Genomic DNA, 12,469 nt, shown 5'->3' with positions numbered 1-12,469 from the left:
GAAGGAAGGAAGGAAGGAAGGAAGGAAGGAAGGAAGGAAGGAAGGAAGGAAAGATTGAGCAGCTGATTACCTATGTACCTCTCACTGTTAATTAATTTTCCAACACTTGATTTTGTGGAGGAGAGAGGATTACAAGCATATCAGCTCCAGTCTTTCATACTAAGTACACATCCTGAGTTCCCCAAATACCCCATGCTCATGACTTGGCTTACACCCTAGCAATGTAGCCCAAAGCTCTCACACAAATGCCCTCAGTCAGTCCTCCAAATCTAAGGGGTTCGTATCTACATATTTAACCAACCACAAATCAGAAGTATATGAAGCAATGTTGTGTTCAGTCTGTACATGCGAAGAATTTTTCTTCACATTACATAAACAATGTAGTATTAACAGACATTTGTGTAATACTTACATTGCTTTAGAATCATGAGTAATCTAGAGTTGTTTTAATATATATAAAAGATGTTTGTAGGTGTGTACGGTGTCATTTGATAACAAGGAACTTAACAGTCTCATCCACTAATCTTGTCTGCAACCCCTTCCCCAGCCCAGTTTCAGTGCATGCTCAGACGTAATCATCCTTATTCTGAGTACCAGATGAAGTTTTCAGTTCACTTGGTTTACAAGCACCCCATCTTTGTCTCTATTATGGTTAGTAACTATCTTAGTTATAGTTACTATGGCTATGATGAAACACAATGACTATGGGAGGAAAGAGTTTATTTCATCTTATGTTTCCACATCACAGTTCATCACCAAAGACAAGTCAGGAGAGGAACTCAAACAGGGTAGGAACCTGAATACGGGAACTGATGCAGAGGCCGTGGAGGAGTGCTGCTTACTGACATGTTCCTCATGGCTTCCACAAGCCCAGGCATGGCACCACCACAATTGGCTTGTCCCACCCCCATAAATCACTATTTAAGAAAATGCCTTACAAGCTTGTCTACAGCCAGCTCTCATGAGGAATTTTTTCAGTTGAAGCTCTCCCTGATGACTCTACCTTGTGTAAAGTTGACGTGAAACTAGCCAGTACAGTAACTATACAAAAGCATCTTTGGGGTACAGAACTCTTTATAGGTAGACAATGTGATTTTTTTATAGTGTGTATTTATTTTATGTGGAGGTAAGAGGACAACTTTTAGGAGTTGGTTCTGTTATTTCACCACTTGGGTTCCTGGGATTGAACTCAGTCCATTAGGTTTGACAGCAAGTTCCTTTACCTAATAGTGCCATCCTCATAGCCTATGCTGACGTGTAAAGAAAGACACAACAAAAACAGATATACTGTAACAATTTTAGGAGGGCAGAGAAATAATTCAGATTTTACCCACCATGTATTATTACACTTGAAGAATTTTACATCATTCAGTCTTTTTAACCCTATGTGCTAATGTCCTATTGGCTCTGTTTTGTAGATTAAGAAGTTTCAACCTGTTGTGTGATTCTTTCCTGGGTAGATAATGAAGAAACATCTACTCAGCCCAGAAAGGGTACGAACAACTCACCAAAGAAATCTTCCAAAGTCTAACTTGGGCTACTTACTCTGGCGTATGAGTGAAAGGTTCCTTTAGGATCATGGGCAATTAAAAGTTGGCCACACCAAAGAGTTCCACTCCTCCTAGAATGGCTGATAACTCAGAAAAGCTGAATTCATGGAGGTCTGCACCATCAGCGGACAATTCAATTGGTCAGAATTTCCTCCGTTAGGTCTTCTTACTGCTTAGTGTGACTTGGGTAAGTTTCAGGAACTTCCTGAGACTTAGTAGTTGTTGTCTTCCTGAGTCTGAATGAGCTGCCCTTTAGAAGTTCCTGATCCTGAAAGAGCTTCCCTCCAGGATAGAATGTTCCATTTCAGAGGAAATTGTTTCAGTCCTGGACATAAAAGGTTCAATGATTTGAAGGAGGCCACAGAGCTAGGAAATGCCAGTGCTGGGCTTCAAAACAGAACACTTTTTAGAATAGATGATTCAAAACCAGTAACAGAAATATAGGTACTATTTAGTAATATTACTAAAAGTGGAATTCTAGAAAATTATAAACTACAAACTACTGGTTGTGTTCTTTTGTTGAGTGTTTGGTTTACGTTTTGTTCTGGGCTTTTTTAAATGTTCATTTTAAGCCCATCAATACTAAAATTTTATTCTCTGAGCCTAGATGAAGCATATTTGACAAGTTAGATAAAAGTTAATTCTTAAAACTACTTAAGACTAAGTTAATTAGTAATTCACACATGGGAAAGTATTTAGAAGAAAGAAAAAATACTTAGCCCTTGTTTCCATGATCTTTTAAGACATATTAATGGTTAATAAACATCACTTATCACTATGTGTCACTTTTAAGGAAAGAGTCTATGGAAGCAAATGAGATAATATAGGATATCACATGTATATAAACCCAAATTATTACATTTGTTTTTAGCAATTATATTATATAATTGCAATATACCTCAAAGTTGAAACAACTTTTCCCATGTTTAAACATCTGTACTTGAACAGCATTTTGTAAAATATTCAAATCTTACAGCATTGTTTGTTTTACATTTAAATATTTTTTTGTTGTCCAGGCTGCTTTATAAGCCACAGAAGAACTGAGTGTTATATATTTTTTCATGTATTTTTTATGTATTTTTATGGGTTCTGATAAAAATTATGACGTATATCCTAATTACATGAAATTATTTTTTCTTTCAGAATTTTGCTACAGCAATATTATGATTCCCATGATTACATTCATTTACTTGTGAAAATACTTGCTTACATCAGGTTGGTGTAACAGAATAACCATAGCCTTGGCCACTTATATTCTAGGACCCCAGCCTGTGAAATGATACCACCTGCGCTTAGGATGGTTCTCCCTGTATCAGTTAATTGAGATAATCCTTCATATATGCCCACTGATTTGTTTTCATGATAGTTCTATATCCCACCAAGTTGCCAGTAAAGATTAACTATTATAACTCCTATCCTTGTCAGCGTGATACCCAGACACATCACTTTTAAGCTTTCATCCCTTGTTCCCATAAGCTTATAATGCAGAATGCTTTCTACCCAACTTCAAAAGTGCCCATAGTCTTTAATAATTACAATGCTTTAAAAGTCCAAAGCCAAAATCTCATCAGGGACTCAAGGCAACTTCTTACCTGTGAGTTCCTATAAAAAAAAAAAATCAAAAGCAGGTTGCATCCTATATAAAAGAGTACCCAATAAACATTCCTCTTCCAAGGGGATGAATGAGGGCATAGCAAAGAATGAGTGAGCCAAAGCAAAACTGAAATCCAGCAAAGCAAACACCAAATCCTGAAGCTCCGTACCTGGCATTTATTACAAGTGGAATCCACTGGACTCCAAAGTGTTTGGACAACCTGCCCTCCAGCTCTGCCACCTGCTACACGTATTCTCTTTCTTGAGCCAGCTCCATTCCATCCTGCAGCTTTCTTGGTAGGTGTTTCATGGCCCTAGAATCTCCAAATTTTAGAGTTTCAATTACAACTCACCTTTGACCTTCATATAATAGTGGTACCTTGGGTCCTTCCTCCAGGGACTTTGACCCTGACACATGTTATCTGACCTCACTGGCTCTCTAGAACCAAAATACAGAGTCATTAAACCACTCAATATGACACCATTCATGTGCACAACAGAACTGAAAATATTCCCAAGCAGGTACAACTGATCTGCCTCCATAGAACATGCCAACAAGCATGTATTCAAATAACTCAAGCCCTTTCTCACTTTAAAGACATTGTGTTTGCTCTTTCCTTTGTCTCCAATGCCTATGCAAGAGCATTCTCTTAAACATTGAGCCACCTCTGCAGCCCCATTTCTGTACTTCTTAACAGCAGCACTGGCAAGCTAACAGTGTTCTATTCAGCATGAATTCCAGGTAGCAGCTGTGAGAAAGGAACTTCACAGAAGACTAGCAAACAGCTGTCAAAATGATTCTGAACACACCTGATTTTACTCCTAAATTAGATATTTCGTCAGTCATAAGACTTCCGACTTCAATGAGATATACTGGTCTAACCTGTCCAAGACAGTAATTGGCAGTTGCAAACTCAAATTATATAGGTCGCATTGGGTTTGGGGCAGCAGTTTCTCCACTGCATATTTCTCATACCTATCATTTTCATTTAGTTTTCAATTATGCAATTCTTAAAAGAAGGTCAAGGAAATGCAATAGAGTTCACTTGAAGGTAATTTCGTATTAACATACCAAACCGATGGATACCATGTAGATTACACATGCTGACTGATGGTTCATAATTTAGAGGCATCCATTTATTGTCTTATTTCCAGACCAAATCGGACAGAAGCCAAAGCAAATGTTAGGTATATGTCTGTAATTGACATACTATTATGCATTCTGTATTATGCTGTTTTTTTTATTTTATTTTGGGGACTAGTGAGATATTCCTATTGCAGATATTCCTGTGCCAGGAAGTGTTTTAAATATGTGCTGGTTGTAGAACTTCCTGATTCATGCTTCTTGAGATTTCGTCTGTAAAATCCAGCAAGTCTTGCTCAAGCTACACAGTGTGTGACTTTCTCTTCCTGCGCCAAGTACCTGTTGCACCCAGGTCACATTTATCATGTCGTTTTGAAGTTTGCCCACTCTCTGCTAGTTGTGTGTTTCCTTCCCAGACTGAGGGGCTCGGGACCAGATGACCTCTGTGTACTCCAGTCACGAAGCAGCTGGCCTAAAAGGATTGAGCTAAAGTTTGCTGAACACAGACTGCCTACGACATCTTTACAGACAGAGACTTTGGGAAGTTATCATTTATTTTGTTTGTTTGTTGTATGCATTATTCTCACCAACTTTTATAGTTAAGTTTGAAGCAGCTAGTACTAGCAGAGTGAATGGAAAATCATCATTTAATTTTTTTATTTAGATCTTTGTTTCAGTACTTTCCCCTTTGTTTCTCTGAAATACAGTGTTCTTGGTGGATTTCTAAGTAAATATATAATTATTAACATTTTTGTTTTACTTTTTCAGTTTTCTGACTATGTTGTTGAGCTGCTAAGGAAATTTGCCAGTTGCAACTTGTCAAATTTTATTCAAAGATAGATTGTGTTCTAAAACTGGCAGTGATTTACTTAAACCCCAAACCAAATGTGCTAACTGGAAACTCTCCATGATGTGATGTGATGAAGAATGAAAATGGTGCTTTAAATAAGTTCATTTCAATCCCTCCCAGGCTGTGTACGGCTGTTGCCTTTATAGAAACTGAGGTTACTTCTTAGGTGAGGAGCATGACTGATTTGAATGTGATTTTATTACTATTAAATTTAACAACTAAAAAAGGCAGTTTTGATTTTTGGCTTTTTGAATCAAACTCTTACTAGTGGCTCAAGCTGGCCTCCGTCTGGCTGCATAGGCTGACTTCAAACTAATAATATTTTCTTTCAACTTCCCACATGTTAGAGTTGCAAGTATACTTTTTGCTTTTTTTTTTTTTTTTTTAATTTTTGCAGAGTATGGATTGAACCCAAGGTTTTACACATATAGGGCAAGTACTCTGTCACCAGGCTGCACTCCTAGCCTACAGTTTGTAATATTTTAAATTTCTCAAAGTCTGTTGGTGATAGTAGTTCAGAGTGGAGTAAATTTCCATGAATAAGTTTGTCAGGTATGTGTTTAGTTCTAAATTCACTACTCTATCACTCCACACCAAAGTAAACTGATTTCAGTTCTAGTCTATGCAGAGTCAATTTGTGCACAGGAAATAATGCTAGCCTCGATTTTGAATTAGGGAAAGCCCCCACAGGAAAACTGCGGTTCATATTATTTGACAACATGTAGCATGTCCAGCTGCTTTCTCACCCTAATCAAAACCTGTGCTCACAGCAGCAGCCACCTCTGTATCTTGTCTGTTAGCCATTCACAACAAATAAATATGAACACAAAGTGTCCCAGTCAGAAGAATCAGGCTTCCAGAACACACATGCTATTAACTTTAAAACAAGTGAAAATAAACTTCACAAGTCAACTTCTAAACTCTAAAACTTTTCTGTGATAACCGAACAAGCAAGATGCACAATCAGCACTTAGCGAGTACAGTCCACACACGTATCAGTAATGATTCTCTTCAGACTAGATGTCCTGAAATAGCATTTCAGAACTACACAATAATGCATAGCCCATGTACTGAGAGGAAGAGTTTCGGAGAAATAGATTATGCGGTCTGAGTTTCTTATCTATTACTAACTTGTTATTCTGAGGCATTATACCTGACACTGTATGAAAGTGATTAGTATTAAATAGAATATTAAAATGATATTCTAGTTTTGCATTCATTTTTATAGCATTTGAGACAGACAATGGCATTTCAAGCTGAAATGATGTGAACAATTACTTTGGAAAATGCCTTATAATCTACTTTTCCAAATATATTCTCCTAAATATATACTTGAAAGAATATTTCAATATCAGCAAACTACTCTATACTACTTAAAAAGTCCACATTCAATCCTTGATGGTCACAAAATTTTTAAGGATTTCTTTTCTTCTGCATATAATATATCCGAGGAATAAAATAATAAATGCAACATAAGTCAAACAAACACATTAAATTATGTGTTTGAATGGTTTCATTCTCCACATGCTCTTCAAATAAAACCAAAAACAGTACAATAAAACATCATGTATTCCATAGAAGTTCGAATAACCAATTACTTTAAAATTTCACCATCTGCTCTCATTGAAGCAGTAAGACAAGGCATTTCCCAACGCCACAAACCATGATAATCAGAATGTAACAAAATGAGAAACACTAAAATCCTCTCTCCCTTCTTATTTGCTGTGATGGTTTTTAATGAAAACTTGAGTGTACAGACAAAGAAAATGGGAGGCCATACCTCCGCCCCTCTCCTAATTGAGTGCTTCTATCCAGTAATAGCTTTTTGCTGCCCTGGGCAGCTTGACTTTGCCTCATTTGGCCAAGAACAGCTATTATTCTAAGAAGCAGCCAGTGAAGTGCCCCAATCCATCTGTTTGCTTTTTCATGGGCTGGTGCTTTCCTTGATGTTGACAGCTGTCTTAATATTCCTGGGCCACCTGCCACACAGTAAATACTGTGCTCGAAGATAGATTCAGTAGTTTCTCCCTCTGGTAGAGTTTCCACAACAACAGAAAAGCTCAGCATTTCTAACCTTCTCATGCATTCTCATCTAAATGCTTCAAGGACCAGCACTTCCTGTCGATTCTCATGCTTTTGAGCAATACAGTACTTATGCTTTGGGAATAGCAATTCACTCACATGTGACAAGCTTCAGCCCTCCTCATTTATCATATGGGCTACTGGATTAGAATTTTTTTCTGGAAGTGGTGTAGTCCAAGGAGGCAGAGAATCCAGTATTAGTAGGCCAGTTACTTGATCCTGTGGGCTCTCCGGGAAATTCTTCTCCACACATTCCTATAGAACAATTTCCCTTCTCTAACGCTACAAATCTGCTTTCCCTCCAAATTTGTTCCTTGAAAGAAAATATACTGTCTTAGTCTCTAAACATGAGCATGGGTCTGACACATCCTAGGCACCTAAAATACATATTGAGGTTTGTGGAATCTGCAGTTTTTAAAGCTTTGCAGGAATCTCTTTTTATATTGATTAAGAATTCCATACACACATACATTGTGTTTCGATCAAGTGCAGTTCCCATTCTTCCCTTCCAACCCTTTCCCTCTTCCATCATAACTATTCTCTTTTGTTGGGGTTCAGTTTAAAGCATTTAAAATGAAAATGAAATTTATATAAAATTATTTGGGACATAATAGAATGCAATGTAGTAATTCTAAAAGATTGACTATTCTACAAAACTTAGCAACTCTATAAAAGCGAAGTATTTTTTTTTTCTATTTGCTACTTGGCTTATGCCTACATATTAAAAATTCATAGCATATTCTTTGAAAACCTTTCATATGGAAATATCTTTAATGTCACTGTATGTACAAACAATGGAGTTAGATAGCTCAGTCTTTCCACTGGTCCACTTGGTCTTATTTATTATTTATAGAAACACCATGAAAACAAGCAACTTTACACACCACCACACACATACAGAGCTCACATGTATAGGCATAGGCTTGAGCCCTTACAAGTAAGAAGTCTGAAAAATTCCATTTGACATAGTTTACATCAAACAGAAAAACAATGTTTGGAGTGGTTATAGCTATAAAATTGTAGAGTGTATCATGGAACACCGCATTATCATGACTGAAAGCATGTCAATTAGAAACAGTTCTGTGCCTTGCAAAGTTGTCTGAAATACATGACATGTGTCATACTCCAGGTGCACACTTCAAATCTTGTTTCACCCTCACTACGTACATATGTGCAAAGTTGGAAGCCACAGATGTATTCATGTCTTGACAGAACCTGTGGTCATACATCTTGAGTGTAAATCTTCATGAGTTGCACAATGAACAGAGTGGAATTTAAGCAATAACTGAACTATCCTCTGGAGAGGAGCAGCTTAAAACTCCATAAACGTTTTCCCAGCAAGTTCAAAGCCAATGTCTTCTCTATTCGTCAGATCTCAGTATGAGCCCAAGAATTCTAGTACCTACTAATTCTGGAGGTGTGAGAGAAGGAAAGTTCTGTTCTCTCAATCAATTCTCTTTCAAAAAAGAGTTTCCTTTCCCTGACATCTAAGAACAAGTAACCATCCCATCATTGCTCACACTGGAAAAGGCTGTGCCCTTGAGATGTCTTCAAACTTAAACTTCATCAGCTTCGCAGTAAGAATGCTCCTGCCTTACTAAATGCCCATATGAAAATGGAAAGAGTGAAAATGATTGAACAAAATTAGCATCTTCTAAGATCTTTACAACTCTAAAATTGGAAACTTTTTCCCCACAGATATCATAATGAAATCCCAGAATTTAGGATTCAAGAGTCTGCTATTATAAGTTGAGACTGTAAGCCTGTATGATGTCTAAGTAAGTATTGGAAATCCAAATAAATGAAAATTTAATACCAAAGACTTCCCATAGTGTGAATCTAGTACTTCTGCATGTTATAAAGAAATATTAATACGTGTATTACTGTAGCATTTTCCTAACACAGTTGAGAGAAGTAATCAAAATCAGAATTGCTTCATAATCTTACCGGCTCCCAGCCACTTTTATCCCCAGGGCCTGCACCCGATGTACAGGTTTAGGGACCATTTTCATCACCGGCAAGTGGGAGAGGCGGCTGGCACTCAGTTCACAATGCTTTGGGGAGAGATGTATTCTCCAGGCCTTGTAGCTACAGGAAAGTTTGCCTGTGCTTTGCTTTTGAATCCTCTTTGGGCTTTCTGATTAGAAGATCTTTATTTAATACGTATTCTCTTCTGAGATAATGTTAGCTTGGAAACTTTTCTTATGCTATCTAATTTTATGTGATCCTTGCTCACGTACTCCTGGTATTAAAGTGCTTCAAAGGGGCATGTGTGTGTGGACGGCTCAGTAACCAGTGCCACAATTACTTGGGGCTTATGGTTAGATGTGTCCAGCCAGCCACAAAGGGAGAATACTTTGCCTATATAACATTTTTAGTTACTAAATGTCAGGCCACTTCCTTGAATTTCTTATCTCTGGAGTTTTGGCTTCAGACAAAGCAACACACCAGGGAGAATGTGCCACTGTGCTTCCTGTACCAGCAGCTACACGATATAAAGCCACGTTGTTATAACCAGATACTTATTTTAAACTAGTCTTAAGGACCTTTGGGGCTGCAGACTACACTAACACCTGCGCAACAACAAAATATTTGTTTCAGCAGTTTCCAGATTGAGTCACACCTGATTCATATTTGTTTCTGATCAGCGTCGTTTTTTTTTTTTTTTTTTTTTTTTTTTTTTGAAAAAGGATTCTGGGAGTAGCCCAAAGGTGAAGGGTGAGAACTAAAGCACACCTGGGTTAGTGACTCGGCATCCGAGCCAGCTGAAGCAGAAATAAGTTGCTGACAGCTGGACGGATGGGACCCTGCTGTCTTCTGCCTTGCTGGCTAAAGCCGTCCTTAGAAGGGCTGTGCTTGGCTCCGGGGCTTGCCGGGCACGCCGGTGCTGCCTCCCGCCAGGTGTTTCCACAAGCCCCTTAATTGATTCCCCTCTTTGAAAACTGCCCTAACGTGGGAGGGGAATGGTGCTTTTACAGTAGCTGTTCCCAAAGCCGGGCGGGCCGCGGGCTGGGGTGTTTTGGGCGGGAAGCCCGAGCCCAGCATCCCTGGGCTGCTCCTCCCGGACCTGCCGGCGGCGGGGCGGTCGCGGCCGCTGGCTCCTCCCGGGGGGCGGGCTGCTGGGGACGCGGGCGGGAGGAGGAGCCGCCCGGGAGCGCTCGTGCCGGCGGGGGCTGGAGGAGCCGCGCGGCGGCCCGCGCCGACTCCCGCTGCGCTCCGCAGGCCAGGGCTGTGGCCACCCGCGCTCCGGCCACCGCCCCGTCGGGGCCGCGCGGGGGACATGTCCGGCGGCCGCAGGAGGGGCAGCGCCCCCTGGCACAGCTTCTCTCGGTTCTTCGCGGCGCGGAACCCTTCACGGGACAAGGAAGAGGAAGAGGAGGAGAAGCCGGGGACCGGCCAGCCGGCCGGCGCGAGCCGCGGTGCCGTCAGGTGGGAGCCGCGGGGCGCCGTTCGCCCCGTCCCCTCTGCCCGGGTGTCCCGGTCCCGCCCTGGGTGGCTTGGATCTGGGGACGTTCTTGCTCCCGGCCGGGTCCCTGCCCGCGCTTCCTTTCCCGCCGCCACCCGGGCCCCCGACTCTGTCCCCTCCGCTCGTGTCCTCCGCGCCCCGCTTTGCCATCTGAAGTTTTTGCTCGGAGAGCTTCGTGAAGGAGTTGCGGCGAGAGCTTCCCGAGACTTCATCCAGAGCCTGGAGTCTCCGCCAGATTTGTTTACAGTTTAAATGATGCCGCCCTTCCTCCTTCCTCCCTCGCTTGGGACTTCTGTCTGCAGCGCTCGGGGAACCGGGGCTGGGGCTGGCTTAGTCCAATCGTTAGCGTGTGCTTCATTTCCAAAACCCTGTTTTCCTCTACCCCTGCTACTGACAAAGATTGACGTTTTAAAAACTCATTAAAATGTCCGTTGTGTAAAATTTTCTCATCCTCCCTAAAGGAGGTAACTCGCTCCTTTAAACTTTTTTTTTTTTTTTTTTTTTTTTGAGAAGTGAGGCCGACTTCGCTTGCACCAGAAGAACCTGTAACCCATGTCCTTGGAAGGTTGCCCTCTAGAGAGCTATATTTACCTCAGACTAAAGACTTGCTGATGGACTTCAAAGAAAAAAAAAATGGATCGGAAACAACTGTTGGTTCTAGTTCCATTACTATTTAGGGTTTGATTTGCTGTTATTCCTTGGTGCTCCTTGGTTTTTCTAATTGTGAAACAGTTCCATTATAATCACCTGTTTGCAAAACACACCTTTCCAAGAAATGGCCAATTATAATTGACTTGTTCTCCTTGGAAGAAGACGCTATTGTCCTGGTTGTTGATGGTTTTAAGTTCGAAGTTTCACAGTCCTTCCTGATAGTTTTGAAGTCTGACAGGTCTCACCAGGGAGCCTGCCATGGCTGTAACATAGCTAGCAGCCTTCAGAGAAAGGAAAGCTCTAGACTCAGCACGGGTCAAAACTTGAGAGTAGTGGAAAGGAGTAAGCCAGCTCCTTCCTATCAGCACTGTCCTGAAAGCTTGCCTGCTGCCCTGGCCTATTTGCCCTTTTAAGGCAGGCACTCCTCCATTCTGAACTCCTTCTGCCTGGGGCTGACTAGTCCAGCAGCTAGATCTTTTCACCTATCCCTTCTCTGTCTCTCCTCACCACTTGATAGGTACGGGCTGTGGCTTTTCACAACGCGACTTTAATTGTGCTTTCGTGAGCCCTGATTTTGTCCTCGTCTTCCTTAGAACTGGCTGAATGTTAAGGGGATTGCTGATAATCCCTCATGTGGGTGTTTAGCTGTTTTGTATGAGCTTAAATCTTTCTTTTTCACAGATATAAACAAACACAAAGCCGTTATTGAAAGTGTAAGGAAACAAATGGAGCCACTCAGTAGCACCCACCGTCCCAGTAGCAGAACAACACTGGTGTTAACAAGATTGGAAAGAGAATTGTGATTTGTCACTGCGATCCCATTTCAAAACAAAAAAGGGCACCTTGGTTGTTTCTCTTTGTGACAGTAAACCCTTTCCTGTTAATGAGAGGAGGGTTCACCTTCTGTAGTAGTCCAGTAGCTGTGATGTTGCTTGTAACGGTAGGTAGCCATGTAAAGATGTCCAAGAAAAGGGGCTCCCGAGTAAACAGCAACGACATCCTGTAAAATTTTAAAAGTTTAAAATTTGGGGAGTGATTGGGCATAACTTTCAGCAAACTTAAATGATCACAATCTCTATTTTACTGTAAACATGGAAACAGTTTTAAAGAGAGCTGCTCAAAGTTTCGTAGCTACTTTTCACCCGTGCCTGGGACACTGAGGCTCCTTAATGTACATGACCTATTAACGTCTG

General features: G+C 40.8%; 1 protein-coding gene across 1 annotated transcript in view; it reads left to right on the top strand.

The window, feature by feature from the left end:
• The first annotated feature begins 10,439 nt into the window (after positions 1-10,439).
• Crybg3 (crystallin beta-gamma domain containing 3) overlaps positions 10,440-12,469 on the top strand; it is a 104,885-nt gene continuing 102,855 nt past the window's right edge. Inside the window, exon 1 of the mRNA XM_055594344.1 lies at positions 10,440-10,588. Within this exon, the coding sequence (XP_055450319.1) occupies positions 10,440-10,588 (149 nt within the window). The remainder of the gene's footprint in view (positions 10,589-12,469) is intronic.

The sequence above is a fragment of the Psammomys obesus genome, unplaced genomic scaffold, assembly GCF_907164565.1.
Source record: "Psammomys obesus unplaced genomic scaffold, mPsaObe1.curated_primary_1811, whole genome shotgun sequence".
Taxonomy (NCBI): Eukaryota; Metazoa; Chordata; class Mammalia; order Rodentia; family Muridae; genus Psammomys; species Psammomys obesus.
The sequence above is the reverse complement of the archived record's forward strand: the minus strand, read 5'-3'. Positions and strand labels throughout refer to the sequence as shown.